The 23,738-nt window shown below is 31.9% G+C and overlaps 5 protein-coding genes across 9 annotated transcripts; 1 reads left to right on the forward strand and 4 right to left on the reverse strand.

Moving 5' to 3' along the window:
* Window positions 1–1,874: 1,874 nt before the first annotated feature.
* On the reverse strand, window positions 1,875–2,755 carry LOC9310845 (lipid transfer protein EARLI 1). Its single transcript, XM_002874732.2, has one exon. The coding sequence runs from the start codon at window positions 2,447–2,449 to the stop codon at window positions 2,060–2,062; it is 390 nt and encodes a 129-aa protein (XP_002874778.1). The 5' UTR covers window positions 2,450–2,755; the 3' UTR covers window positions 1,875–2,059.
* A 2,587-nt stretch (window positions 2,756–5,342) lies between these two features.
* Window positions 5,343–6,217, reverse strand: LOC9310846 (lipid transfer protein EARLI 1). The gene has a single exon (XM_002874733.2). The coding sequence runs from the start codon at window positions 5,912–5,914 to the stop codon at window positions 5,525–5,527; it is 390 nt and encodes a 129-aa protein (XP_002874779.1). The 5' UTR covers window positions 5,915–6,217; the 3' UTR covers window positions 5,343–5,524.
* A 4,172-nt stretch (window positions 6,218–10,389) lies between these two features.
* On the reverse strand, window positions 10,390–10,943 carry LOC9310847 (putative lipid-binding protein AIR1B). The gene has a single exon (XM_002874734.2). It carries the CDS (start codon window positions 10,855–10,857, stop codon window positions 10,504–10,506), a length of 354 nt encoding a protein of 117 aa, XP_002874780.2. The 5' UTR covers window positions 10,858–10,943; the 3' UTR covers window positions 10,390–10,503.
* A 2,777-nt stretch (window positions 10,944–13,720) lies between these two features.
* Window positions 13,721–15,954, reverse strand: LOC9310848. Its single transcript, XM_021022018.1, has 5 exons — window positions 15,752–15,954; window positions 15,394–15,573; window positions 15,172–15,282; window positions 14,225–15,098; window positions 13,721–14,133 (listed from the first exon to the last, which is right to left on the reverse strand). Exons 2-5 carry the CDS (start codon window positions 15,532–15,534, stop codon window positions 13,889–13,891), a joined length of 1,371 nt encoding a protein of 456 aa, XP_020877677.1. The 5' UTR covers window positions 15,535–15,573; window positions 15,752–15,954; the 3' UTR covers window positions 13,721–13,888.
* Window positions 15,955–20,783: 4,829 nt separating this feature from the next.
* LOC110227541 lies at window positions 20,784–22,933 on the forward strand. Of its 5 annotated transcripts, XM_021022021.1 has the most exons (5): window positions 20,784–20,988; window positions 21,221–22,201; window positions 22,297–22,321; window positions 22,652–22,746; window positions 22,860–22,933. In XM_021022021.1, exons 1-5 carry the CDS (start codon window positions 20,984–20,986, stop codon window positions 22,885–22,887), a joined length of 1,134 nt encoding a protein of 377 aa, XP_020877680.1. In that variant the 5' UTR covers window positions 20,784–20,983; the 3' UTR covers window positions 22,888–22,933. The 5 variants fall into 5 exon arrangements, with proteins under 5 accessions (XP_020877680.1, XP_020877679.1, XP_020877678.1 ...); XM_021022020.1 differs by lacking the exon at window positions 22,860–22,933 and having other exon boundaries at window positions 22,297–22,569; window positions 22,652–22,751; XM_021022022.1 differs by lacking the exon at window positions 22,860–22,933 and having other exon boundaries at window positions 20,785–20,988; window positions 22,297–22,346; window positions 22,652–22,753.
* The last annotated feature ends 805 nt before the right edge of the window (window positions 22,934–23,738 follow it).

Below are 23,738 nucleotides of genomic sequence, written 5' to 3' on the forward strand. Positions count from 1 at the left end.
TGACTTATTGAAAAAGTTCTAACACATGCATATATCTGAAACATGAATCAAAGTATAACCCAAAAAAGATTAACTTTCTTAATCATAGTTGTCTTCCCAAATGTGAAAGTTTTGTTCGCTGATCTTTAAAGCAACATCTACAACACTAGATTTACACACCATGTAAATATATATACTGTTTTCCGGCCGATTCTCTTTTTAAAATAAAAACTCCAGAATTAACTACACATTTTTTTTTTTTTTTATAACTTAGATGATCTTAAAGGTTTCCTAGGCCCAAAGACTAATCATGGGATCCGGGGAAACCATGTTAAAATTCAAACTCCGGTGGACAATGCTACTCGAACCCAGATGGCGGAGACTTTTCTCTCCTTTACCACTGGACCAAGGCGATTTGGTTAACTACACATTAACTACACATTAACTACACATTTCTTTTAAAAAATAAAAGAATATTTAATATTTTATTCTTCTTTTTCAATATATGAGCAAATAACTACGTACAAAATCCAATAAAATACAATACTTTCTTTTTCGGTAGAAATACATCTATATATAATCTCGAAATGATATGGAAAATTAGTTGAATAAAATAAAGAAAATTGTTTATATTGATATATTTGGATTTCTTATTTGGATATAAAGTTATATAAAATTTCATAAGCACATAAAAATTCATATACAAAATTTCTAAGCAAAAAAAGAATTTTGGTATGAGTCAGATAGGACTGCCGTAAGAAATATGCACAACTTCCTCGAACATGGCCGAAAAGAATGATTATTTTAGCAATGTGTGTTTTTCTTTGATAATATCATTTTGCAGACACTTGAACCAGATTTCTGCATAAATTTTAAAAACTTTTGTCTAAAACTACGGATTGTGCAGAAAACATTCTTAATGTGATAATTTAATCCAGCAAGGAATTTGGTGAGACTCGTCTGCCCTTTTGTTATAATTCTATGGATACGTAATTTTTTAATCATCTGGTCTGAGATGCGACAAGAGGAGAAAATTAGGTTATCCCGTGAACCCAAGACCCACTCTATGGACCATATAAATAAGTTAAATTAGTTTATAATATTTTATATTTTTAAATGCAAATAGATAGATGGAAATCAAATCAATAAGTTTAAAATATTTTTTAGCGTTGTCTCAACTTAATTTTTCAAATTCGTTGGGTGACTTAGCAAGCATAGAACATACTCGAACTCGACTGATCAGATTGATATGTAGGTTTAAAAAAGAGTGGTAAATAGTTCTGCCCATGGAGGATATGAAGCATGTCAAAGGAAATTAAATAAGAAAATTCATCAATTATAGTATTTTAGGCTTTGAACACAAAACAAATATGTATATATAGTATTAGGAATATGCACATGTTCGATTGTTTGTTCTCATTATTTGACTTTTTTTGGTCCTTTCTCATTGTAATAGCACGAGCGAGTGAAAAACCGAAGGAAAATTTGTAGCACTCAAATTTTGATCATAGATAAAACCTGCATCGCTTTGTCCAAAAAAAAAAAAAAAAAAAAAAAAAAAAAGATAAAACCTGCATCGATAAATGGACATATCTTTCAAACTGAAGAAGAATTAAATTGTGCATCATTTTATTTCTTGCTTTTTTTTTCGGGTCGATTTAGAGAGTTCTTCTTTGGTTTGACAAAATTTTAGTTTCTGATTTATAAATTCATCTTGAAATCCAATCTAGGTCAAAATTATTAATGTAAGATTTTTGACAAAAAAAAAGATGGCATACTATTATGAAAAATAATATATATATATATATATATATATATATATATATATATATATATATTTATACACATTCACGCGTATAAGTAACATGAGTGTGATTTTTTAGAATAAAGCGGAAACAAGAAGCTGATTATTACTTTAAAAATCTGAATGAGGAAATTGATTTAAAATGGATACAGTACCAGGAGTACAAGAAACACTTATTCGATAAACAACAGAAAATAGATTAAAAGAATATTAAAAAAAGATAAACATCAAAAGATCGATTAACCATTATAACCAATCGAAGGGTGGGTAGATAGATCAAGCACATACGAATTTAGAAGGAACCTTCCTGCCACAAACATTGAGAAGAAGGCTGAGAGAGACAGGAACATTAAGCTTAGTGCCTAAAACATTTGCCTTTAGGGCGGTGCAGAGACAAGCCGCAGCCTCAAGATCAACCAGACCCTTGAGGAGGGAGCAACAAGGCTTGACTGGTGGTGTGCCCAACTGGATTTTGAGAAGATCCTTGAGGACATTGGCGCAAACGCCAAGCTTGAGAGTGTCTCTTGGGCAGCTTCCGGTGGACTGGGGCTTAGGCTTGGGTTTAGGGGTTGGACTGCAGCCACCGCCACATGCGGTGGTCAAGGTGAAGAAGAGGATGCTGAATGTGAGGAAAATGACAAGGGATGCTGAGGTTTTCGAAGCCATCTCTCGAAATATGTATATTTCTATTTTAAGTAAGAAGTTTGAAGATAAGAGTGTTCCTAAAAGAGAGTGGTGAAGATAAATGAAGAGAAGGTGTATGTATATATATTAGGGTTTTAAGGGGTTGTACAGTTAATTAAAGCTGTCATTGCTAAATGATTTTGAGGAATTATTAGACGAATATATATTTTAGTAACAATAGTCAGTGGATCTTTGTATTATTAAGTGGTTAATATATATTTCATTTTTTTATTACATTGTGAAACAAATGTTAAATCATGGATAGAAGCAATTTACTAAATTAATTAGGACCCTATTGTGCTGTCATAATTTTTTTTATTTTTCAAAAGTTTATTAGTTGAGTAGTTATAAATGTTTTCGTTTTTCATCTATACAGAATACAGTTTCAAAAGATACAAATATATATATATATATATATATATATATATATATATATATATATATATATATATATAATAGTAAGATTCTAAAACAGTCGAAATACTTTTCCTTTGTTGAATTGTAAAACAATCGATTTTTTTTAGAATCTTAGCTTAAATTCATATTTGTCGGCTGTATATTATTTTTCTCAGTTTATATATTTTGTGATTTTGATTTATCTACCCTAATTAGTATTTTTCCGTAACTTACTTGTGGAGTACATTTTATAGACTATCGACTCATATTTTATGTTAGTCGAAGTAATACACTTTATTTTGGTCGACTTGATTACCATTTATTTTGGGCTATTGATTGAATTCAGGTAAATCGAAAACATAAACACGAATTGCTCGTTAGAAGTGTTCATTAATTAAAAATTAGTTTCGACTATGAAAAATATATATACCTTTTTATATCCGAAACTTTCAGATTATAAGAAAATCAGACTATAATCGATGCACATGTGATCAATAATTACTCATATTTCCCATGTGTAGCCCCGAATGTGATTTACAGGCTTTAGCTGGCGATTGTGTTTGGAGGTTAATTAGTAATTTGGAAGTGTATGACTACTGACTTTCAAATTTCAGTTATTGGCTTTACCCTTCACATTTTATTTTTGGGAAATTAGCAACTATAGCAAGAAAAACAACAACTATAATTCATCAAATAACAACAATAGAATTCTTATGACAAATAGCTTTGGGTACTTTGACACTAACGTCAGGTTTAACTCAACGTGGAATAAACCATTAATCATTATTCTAATTTAGTGTTCGCATCTTATTAACCCTTGGTAATTTTCTCGACGAGCTAATTAACAAAATAGGGATTTCTTCTTTAGGCGAATTCTGTCTCAGCTAAGAAAGAATGAGGGATATTACAGTTTTCCATGAATTATCTAGTTTCTATGGAAAAGTAAAAATAAACTACGAAAATATACCAAAAAACTATACTAGAGCCCTCAAGTTTTTTGAATCATATTATTAGTGATCACAGTTTGGATGGCAGCTCAAATTAGCCCAACTAAGGATATCAAGAACAGATTTAATCTGGATATGAATTATCGTTCTTAAGATGTCAAGGTCATGATTCGTCGAAACTATAACGCCTCCACCGTCATTGTATGTCGTCCCATGCTTTCTTTCGACCCGTAGATTCTACCCCCATCCGACGGTTAGTGCATTATTCGATGAAATTTAATTTTTTTACTCTCCATACATATGACTACTAAATATTTGTCGTGTTTCGTCCTTACTCACACGGTACCCAAAATTACTTTCTGGTAGGTCAACAATCTTGAAATCGATGTATCTCAAACACGTTTAACTGAAAATCGGTAAACATGATTAGCGAAAAAGATAAATGCACTAAGTAGGTAGCCAAATCAAATTTAAATTTTCGTATATATGCACCAGCATATCTTCAAAAATAGGGGTGTTACAACCACCTTGCTACCATATCGCAATGTCATTAACTCATTATCATGTACCAAGACTGTTACTCCAAGTCCAACGGTGTCAATGTGCATGTCTTCACACTCGTCCGGGTTTGGCTCTAATACCATTTATTATGTTTCGGCTACCATCTTATGTGCTTCTCTATGCCCTCTCTGGGGCCGTGGACCAATCTTTGTCCAACGAGAGGCCTTAAAATACATGTTTGATGTTCCTCCTCACTAAGATGGTATTTGAAATCATTTTTCCTCGGGTCACATATCCTAAAAATCGGTACAGTTTAAGCATGCTTAAGTCTAGAATTATGTCAGAATGATTGACAAAAAAAATACGTATATTTTGGTGACATAGATAGTCTATCAATTTTTTTAAGTTTCTTCGCATGTACTACCATATTTTCATAAATCTCTAAAATATATAATATAATAAAACAGACGGAGTAGTATAAAGCTTTGAAAAGTTAGCAGAAATCATAGTTTGCATTTCAAAATCAATATCAATAACTTAATTTAATTATTGCCAATTGATTCTGAATTGAAAATTCTTTCATCCTCATACGGTATTAAAATCTTAACAAGCCAAATGGATAAAAACTGATCCGAACAGATGATTAAGTTCGGTATTAGATGAATGAGCCAAAGAGCCATTTTCTCGAAATGATAACATATCCCACATTAGAAATGAGTATTGACCACTAGTAGATAAAGAATATTAGTTAATCAATTACTACCAACTAGTTTTGCAATTATTTTTAATTTGGATCTTCAGATATTTCATATTGTCTTTTATTTTATTTATTAAATAGAATTCTTGTATTTTTTAACAAACATTTAAGTATTGTTAATCTTTATAAAAATAATTCCAGGGTTAAACTTTTCTAGTATGTATGTATATTTCAATGGATAGATTAGGTAGACAGAGATTCGTGCTCTTGTGATCGTTAGAATAAAATAAATTAATGTAATACTTTCTGAGGAGATGCCGAAACAAGAAGCTGATTATGATAATACTTTAAGAATCTTATTTTTGAGCTAATTAATTTAAAATGTAAACAGTACAAGAAGTAGAGGCAGCACTTATTCGATGAACAACTGAAAAAAAAAGAGAATTCAAAGAATCTTAATCAAAGATAAAACATCAAAAGATAAGTTAAAAAATATGACCAAGGTGGATAGATAAATCAAGCACATACGAATCCAGAAGGAACCTTCCTGCCACAAACATTGAGAAGAAGGCTGAGAGAGACTGGAACATTAAGCTTATTGCCTAAGACATTAGCCTTTAGGGCGGTGCAGAGACAAGCCGCAGCCTCAAGATCAACCAGACCCTTAAGGAGGGAGCAGCAAGGCTTGACTGGTGGTGTGCCCAACTGGATTTTGAGAAGATCCTTGAGGACATTGGCGCAAACGCCAAGCTTGAGAGTGTCTCTTGGGCAGCTTCCGGTGGACTTGGGCTTAGGCTTGGGTTTAGGGGTTGGACTGCAGCCACCGCCACATGCGGTGGTCAAGGTGAAGAAGAGGATGTTGAATGTGAGGAAAATGACAAGGGATGCTGAGGTTTTCGAAGCCATCTTTCGATATATATATTTCTATTTTAGGTAAGAAGTTTTATGATAGAAGTATTGCTAAAAGAGAGTGGTGAAGATAAATGAAGAGAGGGTGTATGTATATATAGGGTTTTGCAAGGGGTTGTATCGGACAGTTAATTAAAGCTGTCATTACTATATGGTTTTTAAGGAATTATTAGACGAATTTATATATTAAGTAGGGCTTTGTATCTTTGTATTATTAGGTGGTTAAGATATTTTTCATTTTTATTACATTGTGAAACAAATGTTCAATCATGGAGTTATAATAAACACCATATTTCTGTCATATTTTTTCTTTTTCAAAAGTTTATTAGTCGAGTAGTTAAAACTTTTTTCGTTTTATGTTCCAATACAGAATACTTTCAAAAGATAGCGAAAGATGCTTGCATGTTTCTTTAATTACGTTAAACTAGTAATTAGAATCGATGCACATGTGTTCAATAATTACTCATAATCCCCATGTGTATCCCCGTAAGTGATTTAGGCTTTTTACCTGGCGATTGTGTTTGAAGATTAGTAATTTGGAAATTTGTGACCACAAAGTATGGCTATCACAATTTTATTGGCTTTATCCTTCACGTTTTATCATTTTAAAACCCATAATTTCCCACATTTACATTACTGATCCCGATTTAAGAATCTAAATTATGGAGTTACAAATCGTTGTTGTAATGACCGATCTACGATCAGTATCAAGAATCTACAATACGAGTTACACTCGAAAATAAAACTACTCTCAGTCTCGTACCCTTTTCTTACTTTTGGATAAACAATGGTAGAGATTATAAGAATAAACCAACACGTCTCTATTCGCATTTCATACAAGGTTGATGAGACAAGTAGTACATCGTCTTGTTCCACCTTGCATATTTAATCAATTGCAATGGTTCATTTTTTTATTATTATTATTAGGTTATGAACCCCCGCGATATCGCGGGGGAACTCATTTTGAACAAATATATTTGATTGTGTTTATGTATTAAATTATTATGATAATATAATCAAAAATTTGAATTATTACATAAAATTAACTATGTTTTAACGTAAATATTTTCCAAAGATGTTAAACAAATTTATGAATAAAAATGAAAAAACATAATTATGATTAAAAATACTTTTGAAACAATTTTTGTGAATGTAAAATTATTTATAAGTGATAAAATATATCTCACTTTCGACGAAAAAAAAAAGGTGACAAAATATATAACAAAGAGTTATAATATAGATATGAAAAATTCTAGCCGGTCAAAACCCAAAAATTCAGATGTAGTCTGTACTCAGCATGACTTGTAGGTGACTAAGAACTTTGCTCTAGAATTGGTGTTTTTTGTTTGTCCATTTTTCTTTTAAATATAAAATTAATATTTATTTTATTATATATATTCGAAAGTATATAAAATTTGGTGATTTAAATTACATTTATAACAAACAAATAAACATTTACAAGATCTCATTTATTTATATTTAAATTAACGAGTAATAAAACTTCTCTCTTGAATATTCATGTGACGAATTAGAACCATTGTTTTTTTCCTAATAATGGAGATGATTTCTGGATTACTATACTATTTGAAACGGTTTATATAATGATTACCACATTCAAAGCGCCCAATCACAAGCGTCACATGAGGATGTCTTCTCATATTCCGACTTTGTAATAGTACTAACTCAATATCAATATTTCGTTGTATACAACTCATATATATTGCTTTAAAATAGAAAGTATCATTGTTACTATATAAAATAGTTAAAAAAAAAAAAAAAGTTACTGTATACTCCGTCAAATTCTAAGAAAAAAAATTGTTGGTATTTTCATTAGAATTTTATATTTAAAGTTGATTAAAACTTCCCCATTTTTATAATCACTCCAAAAAACTTTAGTTAAATGAGAAGAACTTTTTTTAATATTAAGATTATGTATGTTTAGAAATAGTTTAGAGAATAAATAAGTTGGAGGCATTTTACAGATTTTTTTTTAGATTTATCATGAAACAAATAATCTATATTAAAGAACAAAAGTTTGGGAACTACTTAGGAAGAAGGACAAATACATAGAGTTCAAATGTCACAAATATTTAAATAGACAATTATTCATACAAAAAGTTGTGACGAAAAAATACAATGAAATATAGTGAAGAGACATAACTTTAAATGAATAGATGCAACTATAAAGATACAATTGTAAACTAAAAAAAATATGACTATAATTTAACAAATAGAACTGTCCCAAAAATATTTCCGTCAATATTTAACAAAAATATGCGATAAAAAGACACAACTTAGAAAAAATAACCGTCAATATTTTACCGGAAAGTTGCGATAAAAAGACACAAACGAAAAAAGTTACCGTCAATATTTTAACGGAAAGTTTCGATAAAATGACACAACCAAAAAATAGCCGTCAACGAAAAAAAGTAACTGTCAATAATTTAAAGAAGTGTTGCGATAAAAAGATACAACTAAGAAAAATAACCGTCAATATTTTTAACGGAAAGTTGCAATAAAAAGATACAACAGAGAAAAAATAATCGTCAATATTTTAACCAAAAGTTGCGATAAAAAGATACAACCGAAAAAATTAACTGGTCAATATTTTAAAGGAAAATTAAGATAAAAACACAACAGAAAAAATAACTATCAACGAAAAAATAACCCTAATTATTTTAACGAACAGTTGCGATCAAAAAGAGACACCCGCAAAAAATAACCGTCAATATTTTAACGAAAAGTTGCGATAAAGATACACAAACGTAAAAAGTAACTGTCAATATTTTGACGAAAATTTACGGTAGAAAGACACAAAAAAAATAACCGTCAATATATTAATAAAAAGTTACGATAAAAAGACACAACAAAAAAATAACCGTCAACGGAAAGAGTAACCGTAATTATTTTAACAAAGAGTTGCGTTCAAGAAGACACAACCGAAAAAAATAACCGTCGATATTTTAACGAAAAATTACGATAAATAGACACAACAAAAAAATAACCGTCAACAGAAAAAATAACCGTAATTATTTTAACAAAGACTTGCGATCAAGAAGACACAAATGAGAAAAATAACCATCAATATTTTAACGAAAAGTTGCAATAAAAAGACAAAAACGTAATAACTAACCGTCAATATTTTAACGAAAAGTTATGATAAAAAAACACACAACCGAAAAAATAACCGCCAACGAAAAAAGTAAACGTCAATATTTTAGCGAAGAATTGCGATAAAAAAACACAACCAAGCAAAATAATCTTTAATATTTTAACTGAAAATTGCGATAAAAAGACACAACTGAGAAAAATAATCGTCAATATTTTAACGGAAAATTGTGATAAAAAAGTCAAACGAAAAAAAGTAACCGTCAATATTTTAAAGAAAAATTGCAATAACATAACCAAAAATAACCGTTAACAAAAAAAATAACCATTAATATTTTAACGAAGAGCTGCGAGAAAATCACAACCGAAAAAGTAACCATCAATATTTTAACGGAAAGTTGTGATAAAAAAACACAACCGTTTAGAAGTGTAAAAAACAGCATAAATATTTAAACGAAATGTTGCAATAAAAAAACGCAACCGTTCAGATGTGCAAATGGTATTTATTGGAAACGACATAACCGTAAAAAATAACCGATTAAAACGAAAATTGCGATAAAAATACGCAACCAAAACAACCGTAAAAAAAATAATCGATTTATACGAAAAGTTGCGATAAAAAGATGCAACCGTTCAGATGTGCAAATGATATTTATTAGATTGATATTATATATAGATTGTTTTTTTTTTTGAACAAACTGCAATAGTCCGTTTCTGATCCAAATATCCTCGTGTAATTTTGTTGAATTGTGGAGTCTAATTTTAATAATGTTGTCAAGTAGATTGACGCTCATGATCGATTTAGGGGACTAGGTTGTCATGGGTTGGAACTTGGAAGTATCTAATGGTATGCAAGGGAACATTGATCTCTTTTCTTATTTTTATTTTATTTTATTGCCACTTTGGTTTGATGTAGATTAAAAAGAGAGAGAAAAAAAGGGGGTTATTAGCAACGATATTTTCGTTCTTAGTTAAATGACCAAAATCCATTGTTAAAGTTATAAGTTGACACAAGTACGTATGAATTCTTCTTACCAAAAAAAAAAGTACGTATGAATTCTTCTCAACCAAGAAAAATAAAAATAAAAAAAAAGACATTAAGAGTGGAAAGAAAAAAACAATAATAGTAAAAACTAAAAATTGTTTGAACAGTAGATTATTTTGTTCGCTAATCATTCGTTAATTTGCGATCGGTTGGAATACCATATATTTTAAATTACTAGTTCTTTTCCAACTTTATAAATTTTGTAATTTTATAAACTGAGGTTAATTTTAAATTATAAGTTTTTTTTTGTTCGCAAACAATTAAGCTATAAATATCGTATATAGTTTTGAATTTTTCCCTTAACAATATATGTATCACATCATCATAAAAGTCTTAATCTTATTCATTAATTGCTTAGACATGAATTTAATTTTGATGCCAGACAAAACCAATACAAGAACATACATAGAAAATATGAATATATATATTGTAGCTATGTTGGGCAACGGAATCCATCGGGAAGGGTACCTCCACAGGCGTTAAGGGCTAAGTTAAGATGAATAGGAGTGTCGATGGTGATGCCAAGAAGGCTGAGCTTCAGCGCGGTGCAAAGGCAAACCACAACATCGAGATCAATTAGACCAAAGAGAATAGAGCAACAAGGTCTCATAGCTCGTGCACCGAGATTCAAGTTGATGAGGTTGAGAACATTCGCGCATGTGGAAAGTTTGAGAGCGTCTCTCGGGCAAGTATTTTCTGCGAAAACCGGGATAATGAGGTTGAGGAAGAGAATATTGATCACAAGGAATAAAGCAAGTGTAGCTGAGGTCTTTGGAGCCATAATCATCCCGATCTTGTGTTTCGATCTTTCTATATGTTATAAGGGTATGTTTGTTACTTTGAGCTATGTAGCATATATAAATATGACGGGAGATTTATGGTATTTATAGGGAAAATCACAATTTTAACTCTCAAAATGTTACTGGGTAGCATTTTAAACCTCGAAAGAATTCCACTAACACTAAAAACCACCAAAATAATTTTACTAACACTTTAAACCTTCAAACTAGTTTTCATGTTTACACCGCCATAAAATATGATGGAACAATTAATTTATGTTGGTTTAATATAAATTATTTAATTTAATTTTAATTTTAATTAATTTATTATTTATTATGATTTTTCGATTATTAAGAAACGTAAAAAAAATAGATTCCTCTGATACGGAGAATGCTTCGTTTTCAGACAAAATTTTGACATTCTTTAGTTTTTATTATTCTATTCAAGTTTCTTTTGTATCTCATATTCTACATTATTTGGTTTATATTATTATACTATAAATTTCTCTTGTGCTTAAATATAACGTTTCAGAGGTTGAATTTAAAATTTTCATAGTCGAACGGTGAGTAAACAAAAAAGGTGAAGTTTTTTTAGATATTTTATTAATTGTAATATATAATTAAAGTAATTTTAAATTAAATTAAATTGAATAAATGTATACTAAACAAATAGAAATTAAATTTTTTATCATTTTTATAGTGGGATAAACTGAAAAGCTAGTTTGGATGTTTAAAGTGTTAGTAAAATTATCTTGGTGGTTTATAGTGCTAGTGAAATTCTTTCGATGTTTAAAGTGTTATCCAGTAATAATTTCAGGGTTAAAAATGTGTTTTTATTCGTATTTATAGTGTTTGAAATGTTCGTTTGTTTATTTATTAATAAAGTGATTTAGAGATTTGCTTATCTAATGACTAACTAGGGTAAATTAATTGATTGTTGCGGAAGGTTTAGTACTCTTAGGGTAATGAATTTAGGTGTTTTTTTGGATAAAGTACGTAAAGTTAATATTAAAATTAGAATTATATATGATGGTCCCTAATCTAGATATAATAAAGTAGTGCCTATATAGTCAATCTTATTAGAAATATATCATGTATGTACATATAATATTGTTCGGTCGTAAATTCCCTAGAATGCAGAGACATGTGAAAAATTAAATCGAGTTAGGTTTTCTTGTTCAGTTGGAGACAAGTGTCCACTTGAAAATAACAATGTTTGTTTTCTTTGTTTTATAGACCTACTAATACTATCAACAAATGAGATAGTAGCTATAGTTATACCTTTAAAATTAAACGCCTAACTATTAAGGATAATAATAATAAGTGGAAGAATTTTTTTTCTAGCAGTTGTTTTAGGAAAATATATATAAAATTTTAGGTGAGGTATGAGGTTCAAATTAGTTCATATATCGTCGTTGACCTTTGGCATTCTCTTACGTTAATAATAGTTGTGGACGTTTTATTGGTTTAGAGCCACAAGCTCACAAATGCACACTTTTTGGTTAGATTCGGGTTACAAGGTCCGGTAAGAGCCTTTTGGTTCGGTGCTAATTAATCATTTAAAAAAGTCAAGACAAAGAGTGGTTTGATGTTTTATCAACTGAAATATGAAGAAGAGTGATGAAAAATGAAAATCCAAGAAAATACCAAATTGGTTCGCTAAACATACTTACAACTAGAAGCCGTTTTCAACCACATAATGCAAACAAACACAATTTTCAACTAGCAAACAATGTTTGTTTTCTCTTGTCGGATTAATGGGTCTATCTCGAATTAATCATCTCAGTCACAGTAACTAAACACGATTTTGGGGTTTAAAACGAATTTGTTCCTAATTATAATATTTTGATGATTTAAAGAATTTGTGTTGTAAATTGAAGAACACGTTAGTTTGCATTGAGTTGACCTGAGCATTCGGTCGGATTTGCTTTTTCGGGTTTTGGGTAGGGAGGTTTAAGACCGTTTAGGAACTGAAACTTTTTTGGTTCAGTATGATTGGGGTATTGTCGGGTTTGGGCTGATTCTTCAAATTTAGGTGAAACCCGACTTAGAACCGGAACATATTTTGGTTCAGTTTTTGAACTCGAATTACGAGATAAATCCATTTTACTCTTTTTTTTTTTAATTATACGAAAATATTTCAATGCCACGTGAAATTTATTTTTCCTCGCCATAAATATTTGTCCTTGCTTTCCGATCTTCTGAACTAAAGAGAAAATTTGAATATAAACTAAGATATATAGGGCTCATACCATGTGGATGTATTGTTTTGGCTTTTACGGATATTCGCTCGGATTTTGGATTTTTTTGAACATCCGTTCGGGTTTTGGGTCCAACCTGAACTGAACAGAAAACTTAAACAAATTTATTTAGGATTTGTTCGGATAATATTAGCTATATGAAACAAAACAAAACATCCTTTTCAGGCAGTGCCGGCTCAAATAGGTAGGCGAACGGTGCGACTGTCAGGGATCCAATTCCGTGCTCCAATAATTAAGGGACCCATTTTAATTTTTTTTTATAAAAGTATTAAAATTTTAAATTACAACATAAAAATAAAATTTAGAAGGCCCCATAAATTTTTTTATTATTGCTTTTAGTTTTAATAATTAACTTTTTAATAAAAATATCATACAATTTTTTTATATAACACAAAGAACACAAAAAAAATTCTAAGGGCCTAAAATTTTTTTTGCCCTAGGGCCTATAATACTGTTGAGCCGGCACTGTTTTCAGGTCGAGGTTTTCACGTTCGGTTTATATGCCCATGCCTAGTGATGATGCAAAAAACGTGGGGAATAATTTGGGTCCAATTGTTGGGGTAGTGTAGCAAAGTCACCCTATTATTTTAGTTTATTTTATCTACAATGATTTCAATCTTAAATCTTCAAAATTTCACTATTCTATTTCCACTCATTTCTATTGTCTTCTAACATAGTCACAAGCCACCATATAGTAAAAAAAATATTGAACAGTAAAATTGGCAAAATTACAAACGAAAAAGTTTATTCTTTACTTTTCATATAGTGAGTGCTTTGATCATAAATTTAACTCCTGATTTTCCTCATTGCCACTCACTTCCTCTAACATTTCCATGAACTCTTTCTGCTTATTTCCTCTCATCGTTGTTGTTGTCATCGAACTAAACCGACTATCATGAATTGATGCTTCTTCAAATCTTGTCCATAGCTCTTTCTTCAGAGTATTCTCACCTGCTTTCGTCATTATGCTCTCTGGTTCTTTAAATAATGGAGTACTCTCAACCACCATTGACATGCTTCCGTCTAAGAAACACACAAAAGAAAGTTAAAAGATCATTGATATGGAGTATTCATAAGACTCAATGAAATGACCGAAACATCAACTTTTTTATACCTGTAGTGTGTTTTGCTTTAATGTTTGGCAAATCAAATGAGGATACCATTCTGGATCCACCAGTTTCATCAATCGGTTTCTTCTCATTCAAAGGCTCCATTAAAACACATGTTTTAGGAGGAGAAAACCACCAAACTGGCGAGGATTCAAGATCCGTTTTTCGTGTAATTGGAGCATGTTGCATTCCCAAGAGCTCAGGATACTTCGAGCAGAGGTTGTCTGTTGTTTCAATACCAGAGGATCCAGAGCTCTGTGAACCATTAGAAGTGCTAGCTCCCAGTTCAGAGCAGGTAGACTTACAAGCCCCATGCTTTACCAGTTGAGAAGTTTCAGGAACCGGTTTAAACATTGTACACGATTTCGGAAGAGACATCTTCAAGCAAGGTGTCATTAGAAGCTCAGACTGAATTTTTCTCCTGAGAACTGGTGAAGAACATGGCTCATACTCTACCAATTTTTCAGAGAAATCAATGGCATGGCCTAAAGAGTTACCAAGTCCTGCAGTTTTCATCAACTCACCTCCTAAAACATCATCACTTGTTTCTTTAGAAGCTTCAAGCGATTTATTTGCAGTATCGTCTGGGAAAATCCTTTTAGCTGTCAGCTTAGACGCATTCTGATGTTTAAGGAATTCAGATTTTCCTAAGGGTAGTGGTGTCAAAAGAAAGAGTTGTCTACCCTTGTCTGCGTTATGATCACCACGCCAATGCACGAGAGGAGAAGGAGAGACTAAGGGCTCAAATTGAGTAGGCTCAGGACTCTCAACATCAAACAAATCTTCTTCTTCGTTTGTCCTCATCAAAGACTGTCCTTCCTTATCCTCCGGAAGCAACTGAAAATCAGACATCGCTTCTTCCAATCGAGGAAACCATGGCTGCATATATTAAAACATGTTAAAATCCTAAAGCAAAATGGTCAAACAGTAGAAGGAAACAAAGGAATGAAACCTTTAGTGAGGAAAGCATATCAGACAACACAGATCTGAAAGATTCAACTTCTCTTAACCCGTGTTTGGTCACGGTCTTTCGCTTTGTGGCTTCAACAACAAGCTCATCAATCTGAAATACCCAAAACATGGAAGAGTGAAACATAATTCTTTAACTAATACCTAACAAGTTAAAACACAAAAGCTCTCAGATAAACTATCTCTAGCTAAGAGTAGCAAGTACCTGGAGAAGAACAGATCTAATATCAGAATGTACAAGGAAGAGTTGATCCAGTTCACAATCACTGCCACCACCTCCATGGTCTTCTTCTATATGTTTCATTCCTCTAACAAAATCATCTCTTCTGCTTATATAAGGTTCCATTTTTCAATACGAAATGTTGGTTTCTGTGAAAATCTGGATCTGGAGAATCGTAAACAAACAAACAAAAAGCATTACTATCTAGATATCGCGCTATTCTTCAATTGAGAAACCAATTTTTCCAGATTTGCGAAGACCAGTGAGAAAGAGAGTACCAAAATCTGGTAACGATTTCGAAATTGAAATTGAAAGACGATGATAGAGATAGAAGAGAGAGGACCTGCTTAAACGAAGAATTAGGTCAAGAAGATGTTGAGATAACCGGTATGGTTTCCGGTCGACGGAGATTGTGGTCGATTTCAATTGCACCGTCGTTAGGGTTTTCTAGAAGAAGACGAAAGGCGGGATTTTGTACTTTTCGAATTTGGGATTGAAGTTTGGAGGAAGATGAGAGAGTGTGATGTACAGAGAGAAATTGCCGAAATAAAAGATTTTTAGTATAAAAAAATCATATATTAGTAAATTAGGCTGAAATTTAAAATGGGCTATAGTTGTCAATGAAGCCCAATAATATGGATGTTACAGATATCCAGCTTTTTTAGGGTATCCGGATCCGGATCCGGCCGGATTTACCTTTTCATTATCCGGATCCGTTATACCCAGATATCCGGATACGCTCCACCCAGATATCCTGTTTTTCGGAGCAGATCCCGGATCGAATCCCGAATCCCGGATAATTAGTCTCAGCGCTAGTTGTAAGCTTAGGGGGATATTGAATAATAAATTTAGAGTCATTTTAGTTTTATCCGGTTTTGAGATGATTTTGGTGAATTATGAAATTTGTTACTCCTTCTGTTTCACAAAGAGTGTCATTTTAGAGTTTTGCACACAGATTAAGAAAACATTAAATTTTTTATTTTTTCTAAACAAAAACATCATTAACTATATACCTAAACATAATCTGCCCAATAGTAAAACAATCTGCAGAATACTAATAGTCATAAAACATAAAAAATCATTAAATTTTACATTGAAAACCTAAAACGACACTCTTTGTGAAACAAAAATAAAACCTTAAAACGACACTCTTTATGAAACGGATGGAGTATTAAATTTTCTTAAATCTCACCTAAAACCATAAGATTGGTATCTTTGTATTTTTAATTAGAAAATTCTTTGAAATCTCATGTAAAGTCACTCAAATGACTTCAAATCAACTACTTTAAATATTTTCAATAACAGTATATTTGATTACATGTGTATTTTAAAATCATTAATCTAATAACACTTGATTTTAGAAAACTTTTTAAAATTTTGAATAACATATGAATTTTTATTTTAATAGAAATCACTCCAAATCCTTTATTCCAATACACCCCCATTATATTGTTCAATTCATGCTCACGGTAAAAGCTGCTTTTTTTTAATTAACTAAGAGTTGAAGAGAGTCTGACTCTGAATTCATGTATTTACTACAGTATACTTTTTACCACAATTAAAATTTACATTATTTTACTTTTTAGCTTTTACCACAATTGTAAGGGATAACAAATCATACTCTTATGTATATTGAACACTAGAAAATATCAGTTTTCAAAATTTTAGAAAAGAAAGAAAATTTAAGTTGTGGATATCTTTCTTCATACAAATACATTTACCACTCAGTTTTAAAATACAATTTATTGTATAGATATTTTTCTTAATATTATTGGATGTAAAATATTTTAAATGATAAATGAAACATATTTATTATGAATTATATCTTTTATTATATTGCTATTTTTCCCATCATTTCTTAATGTATCCATATACGGAATGGTTTGCTAAGTCCAACCATCTATACTAGTATAATCGCAGCACTTTTTGTGACGGGTGGGTAAAAAAGCTTTCGGGTATATCGGATATCCGACCCATTTTAAAAATTCCTTCATAAAAAATTTGTTGGGTCGGGTTATATTTAACCCAACTCATACACCGGATATTCCATATTTAATAATTTAGATTTTTAGAAGATTTGATTAAGATTTATAATTATGATTCTCCTATCATCTTTGTTTGATTTTTTTTAACTGTTTTGAATCATCATATAATACATAAAGTAAAAAAAAAATCAATTTTTTTCTGCATATACTGTGATTCGAAATTTTAAAAACGGACATATATTATCCAATTGACGAAAATGTGTGTTCAACGTTCTACATCGATTAAAATATTTAGACAATGATTCAGAATCATATCATAAATAAGAACATTAATAAAATAAATGAGTTTTTTGGCGGGATGGGTTTGGCGGGACGGGTTTTTGAATCAACAATAATAAAAAGATTAAAATATCATTAATCCGCCGCTTCAATACGGATTTAATCCTTATTTTTTTTAATACAAATCACAGGACGGGTTAAGAAACTACGGAACGGGTTATATTTCGGAAATGATTTATATGGCGGACGAATTTGAATCAATATTTATATACCGCTTTAATACGAGTTAAATCCTCAGTTTATTAATAATTATCTCGTGGACTCGTGGTATACCATTACTTAATAACAATTGTAAACTATAATATAAATAAATATGTTATAAGAAGATACAATTTACAAAATATTTTTATACTAACTTTAAAATTAAATCATCCCGCGGTGTACCGCGGATTAAAATCTAGTTAGAGAATACAAAAATAACTACCACATGAAAATGAAGTCATAACTTTGTCTTCGTGTGGACTATGATTAAATAATGTTTTAGAAATAATGGTTATATAAGTCCGCCCCGTGACAAATGAGTTTGTTGAAGAATAAGATATGTTCACATGGACAAGCGCGAAGGAATAAAGAACCACCATTCCATTTTAGATGTTCTTAGTACCATTCCATTTTTAGATGTTCTTAGTTAAGTGTATATTGGCCACTCTAGAAATATATCAACACAAATTCATAGTTAAATTTAATTTGCCATTGTAGATTACTAACATAATAATAGGTGTATAATATCTAAGGCTTTAGCTAGTAATTTATCACATTGAAAAATAGCCAGAAAGAAACAAATAAAAATTCTAAAAGGTATATCCAGCAAGTTGATAAGTGTGGTTTTTTTTCACAATCTCTCTTTTTTTATGATACTTTTCATTATTTTAGTTTGTGAAAAAAATGTATAAAAGCGTAATTAACCAATAACACAATAATTTAAATCATTAACAATCAGAGATACTTTTGTTTTAGTTAAATAACACAAAATTTTCAATGACTTTATTAAAGTATGAATCCAATAACTCTAGATTTATGAAGTTTTAAATTAGTTTTTACAAATCCAAAACTAATAACACTTAACTTTAACAGAGTCTTAAAAAATCTTAATTGAATAATAAAAGATTCTTCATAACATTTTAAATCATTAAAAGTCCTAAACAATCATAAATCAATAACACTCCCTAAATCAAAAAAGTTTTTTTTCAACAAGTCGCTTAGTTTGGGTATCGTAGAGTACTAGAGTGTATATATGAGTATTTGGATAAATGTAATTACATAGGTCATACCCGATTTATGAGAGTTCATTTAAGGTCTGATTGATAACATAAAACTTTATAAATTTTTTAGTTGTAAGCTGGAACGGTAAATTTTTTATGAAATAGTGAAAAACTATAAAAATAAATGGTACATAAAAGCTATACAAAAAGCTGAAAGTAACGTTTTTAGTAACGCTTTAATAACATTTTTGTGATTGGTAACTATCAAAAACAATACACCTTGTACCACAATTACCAATCAAAACCATAATGTACATACGATTTTGCACAATTAATTCTTATAATTGAAATAATATATTTGATTACATTTTTAATAATTGTGAATGCCCATACATATATTGATAGGATTAGTAAATTTGGGGTTAATGTCTAACGAACTTATAGTTAATTAGTTTAGGGGATCAACTTTTACCACCAAATTGATTTTCGATATGCAATTTCTTGCTACCAACTAAGTTGTTAATTAGACCCCTATATTCTTAGAGATTGCCAGCTAATTTGAACAATGACCATTAAAGTGTTCTCAAATGATCAAATCATATCTATGAGAAATTAGTCAAGTAATCCCCTATTAAGAAAAATTAACAATGGAAACCTTCTCATTCCTCTCCTAATGAATACCCTATATATACCTACTAAATACTTACATTTCTCTCCACCAATCTCAAAGCAAGTTAAATACACTACTACTTCTTGAGCTTTTGTTAGAGCTTTTGCACTCCACAAACAAATGGCTCCAAAAACCTCTCTTGCACTCTTCCTTTCTCTCAACCTCCTCTTCTTCACTTACACCTCTGCAACATGCTCTAAGTGCATCCCCACGACAACAACCCCGACCACCCCAAGTACTAGGACATGTCCTAGAGATGCCCTAAAGCTCGTATTTGCGCCAATTTGTTCAAACTAGTGGACCTAACCAGGCCCGGCCCACCCATAAAGCAAGCAAATCATTTGTTTTAGGCCACAAAATAAAAGAAAAGTTTTAGGGCCACATTTGTAAAACACTTCCTTAGGCTGGTGGCTTTGTATTGAGTATACTAGACTCGTGTGTCCGGGTTTTAATCCCTTCTTATACAAGTTTTTTTTTTTTTTTTCGTTTATACAGACAGAATTTTTTTTTTTTATATAACTTAGTTAAAAGTATTATAACACTTTTTAGAAATCTTACACGGAGAACTCTGTCTCCGATCATTGCCGCCGTTGGGTAAAAAATTGTTGTTGCTGTTAGGTAATTCTTGTCCTTAATCCTTCTATTATTGTCATCCATTGTTTTGGATTATTATCAAATCAAAGGTTATGTTTTGAAAGTAATGATTGTAATTGGAAATTAAGGATTGCAATTTGCAATTTTCACGTGACGGTGACGTACAGTGACTTTGTCACTTGGTTTTGTACTTAAGTGTTTGGATTGAATTTGAAAACTTTGTAGTGACTATAATTATATGTTTTGTTATTTTTGTAGACGATACCTCCAGTTTGCACCAGAAAACAGGCTCATGGTCATAAAAAAAGATAAAAGAAAAAAAGAGAAGAAGAATCGGCTAATTCATACCCTCACACTTACACTATGTTCGATTCATGCCCCGACTATATGAATGTGCTAAAACATACACCCACTCTAAATATACTCAAATTACATACCCGATCTTGTAATTTTGTGCTAATTCATACCTATTTGCTAACACTGTTACTGTGCCGTCAAATCTCGATGACGTGGCCTCCACGTGGCAACGACGTTGTTTTAAAATAAAAATCAGAGTAAGAATTGGGGACAAAAAACGGCGTCGTTTCACCATTGATATCAAAAGTCGATGATTTTCTTCTTTTTTTTCTCTCGACCAAAACCCTATTTTGGAGTGATGCACCACGTTTGAGAGTCTTTGAGGGATCTTCTGTTCCTAGGGTTAAAGTAGACTAATCAATACTTATTAGCTCAATTTCTGTTGGTAAAGAGGGTTGGAAAGCGTTATCTGGATCAAGCTGGGAACAATGAGGTATTTATCATTCGGTTTTATAGTGTTTTTGATCGAAATGATTCAATTTTCTTGAGTTATATAAATAAATATTGATGTAAATCGTGTCTATTTGTATCGTATGAGAAATGTATTGAGTGTTGATCTTGTAAATTGCAGTTTGAATCAATAAGACACAAAGTAATATTCTTGAACACCAAGTGTTCGATAGAATGTCGATTTCTAAAAACCATGTTTTTTTTTGTCTTTTCAGCTCTGATGCAACTTTCCAAGTCTACCACAGTGGAAAGTTTAGTGTCTCAAGTAGCGGTGTAGTTACATATGATGGAGGGGAAATTCACAAGCTTGAAAGCCAACCGGAGTCAATGTTGGAGAACTTGGTGGATTCGTTGAAGCTGTCTTTGTCTGGGCATAGGATTTGGTTTAAACTTCCATTTGAAAGCTTGTCGGATTTGAAGATTATGTGTAATGGAACTGATGGAATAGAGAAGATGTGTGCAGCTGCAAATTACACAAAAAATGTTGATATTTTCTTGGAGAAGAACATGGAGCAAGAATGTGATATTAATGGCAATAGAGCTGCTGATGGTAAAGGTGATGAGAATAGAGCTAATGGTGAAGCTAATGACAATGGTGACAGATTTGATGCAGATGAGGAAAATGTAGGTTGTGGTGAGGAGGAAGAGGTTTACAATTCTGAGGGTACTCCTCCGCATTCAGACTGTGAGGGTGAACGGCAGTATATTAGATGCAGAAAGGGCAGTGGAGAGCTTAGAATAAGTCAGGTATTTGATAGCATTGCGGAATTCAAGGAAGCTGTGGTTGATTATGCGCTTAAAGAAGGAGTAAATGTTAAGTTCACACGGTGGGGATCTGAAAAATGTGAAGTGAAATGTTCACTTGGTGGAACTTGCATGTTCAAGATATATTGCTCCTTAGATAGAACAATTGGAAAATACCAAATTAAAACATTTCATGATGAGCATTCATGTATCCCAGATGGATATAGCAAGGTCTTGAAGGATGGGGTAATCGCCAAGTTGTTCTTGGATGATATTAGGAAAAATCCATTGATGAAGCCGAAGGAACTGCAAGAGAGAGTTGAAGAGCGTTACCACCTGACTGTTTCGAATGACCAATGCAGAAAAGCCAAAGCAAAAGCTTTGTCCATCATTCAAGATGAGCAAGATGAGGAATTTTCTAGGATAAAAGACTACCGTCTAGCTCTAAAAGAGTAAGTTCTCTGAATGTCTTTGAATTTTTCTGTTTATAGTTTCAGGGCTCCCATAGAGTAAGTTAATCTATCTTTTTTTATTTTTGTGTTTGAAGAGCAAATCCAGGATCAACTGTGGAGGTGGGAACAGTCACTACTGATGATGGTATAGAGAAATTTGATAGGTTTTATGTTTGCTTAGCACCACTAAGGAAAATGTGGCTTGCGGATTGTCGTCCAATCATTGGAATAGATGGTTGTTTCTTGAAAAATAATGTGAAAGGGCAGCTCTTGGCAGCTATTGGAAGAGACGCCAATAACCAATTCTACTCGGTTGCTTGGTGTATAGTGCCGATAGAAAACGCAGATAGTTGGATCTGGTTTATTAGGTTACTGAAAATGGACTTGAACATTGGTTTGTTTGCTTATATGTTTGGTTTGTGTTCTAATATGGTTGCTTCTTGATTGCAGGGTTTATTAATAGCTGTTGAACAAGAGTTGCCTAAAGTAGAGCACCGTATGTGTGCACGCCACATATATGGTAATCTTAGGAGAGTTTATCCAGGGTAAGAGTTGCCTAAAGTCTTATTTTGGGCCGTTGCAAAGAGTTTTAATCTTGCTGAGTATGAGAGAGCCATTTTAGAATTGAAGAATTTTGACAAGGGTGTGTATGAAGCAGTGATGATGAAGAATCCGAGAAACTGTAGTCGTGATTTCTTCACTTGCACATCAATGTGTGAAGATGTCTCCAACAACTTCTCTGTCCTATAATAATTCTATCAACAAAGCACGAGAGATGCCACTAGTAGAGATGTTGGAGAGTATTAGACGTCAATGTATGATGCGTAATGCTATGAGGAAGAAAAAGGCTATGAGACATCAAGGAAAGTTTAGTTTGAAAGTGGCTAAAACAATTGCAGAAGAACAGCTACACCGGAAGTATTGCCAAGTAATCCCTTGTGGTAATGGCCATTATGAGGTAACTGAGCATGGCCAAGGTTTTAGAGTTGATATGAATGCAAAAACATGTGCATGTAGGAGATGGAGTATGACAGGGATACCTTGTCGACATGTATTGTGTATAATCTTGCAGAAAAAGCTAAAGCCTGAGGATTTTGTTGTCACAGATTGGTATTTGACTACAAGATGGGTAAAACAATACAGTGAGACATTAATGGGAGTTAATGGAATTGGGTTTTGGGAAAAATCTGGGGAATCAACAGTTGAACCACCACCAAGGGAAGTAGGCAAAGGTCCCAAGAAGAAGCAGAAAAGAATAAAGGGGAAAAATGAGTCCCCACAGAAGAAGAAGAAGAATAAGAAGAAGCAAAAAGGGACAGAAGCTGATGAACCGCCTCAGAAAAAGCAAAAATTGACTAGAGAAGGAATGACTCTTCATTGTGGACGTTGTGGAGCACCAGGCCATAATATATCGAGGTGTAACAGAATGGGAGTCCCGGTTAAAATGCGACCAAAGAAGCAACCAGAGGCTGGTCCAAGCCAAGCAAGTCAATCTACTCAAGGAACTCAAGCTACTCAAGCAAGTCAAGCTACTCAA

Source organism: Arabidopsis lyrata (assembly GCF_000004255.2).
Source record: "Arabidopsis lyrata subsp. lyrata unplaced genomic scaffold ARALYscaffold_6, whole genome shotgun sequence".
NCBI lineage: Eukaryota > Viridiplantae > Streptophyta > Magnoliopsida > Brassicales > Brassicaceae > Arabidopsis > Arabidopsis lyrata.

Excerpts from the sequence above, each read along its gene's own strand:
- LOC9310846 (XM_002874733.2), bottom strand. The coding sequence starts at position 5,914 with ATGGCTTCGAAAACCTCAGCATCCCTTGTCATTTTCCTCACATTCAAC.
- LOC9310847 (XM_002874734.2), bottom strand. The coding sequence starts at position 10,857 with ATGATTATGGCTCCAAAGACCTCAGCTACACTTGCTTTATTCCTTGTG.
- LOC9310848 (XM_021022018.1), bottom strand. The coding sequence starts at position 15,534 with ATGGAACCTTATATAAGCAGAAGAGATGATTTTGTTAGAGGAATGAAA. Across the intron at positions 15,283-15,393 it reads TTAGATCTGTTCTTCTCCAG|ATTGATGAGCTTGTTGTTGA; the intron begins GTACTTGCTACT and ends TGGGTATTTCAG. Across the intron at positions 14,134-14,224 it reads TAAAGCAAAACACACTACAG|ACGGAAGCATGTCAATGGTG; the intron begins GTATAAAAAAGT and ends TGTGTTTCTTAG.
- LOC9310845 (XM_002874732.2), bottom strand. The coding sequence starts at position 2,449 with ATGGCTTCGAAAACCTCAGCATCCCTTGTCATTTTCCTCACATTCAGC.
- LOC110227541 (XM_021022019.1), top strand. Across the intron at positions 22,202-22,296 it reads TACCGTCTAGCTCTAAAAGA|AGCAAATCCAGGATCAACTG; the intron begins GTAAGTTCTCTG and ends TTGTGTTTGAAG.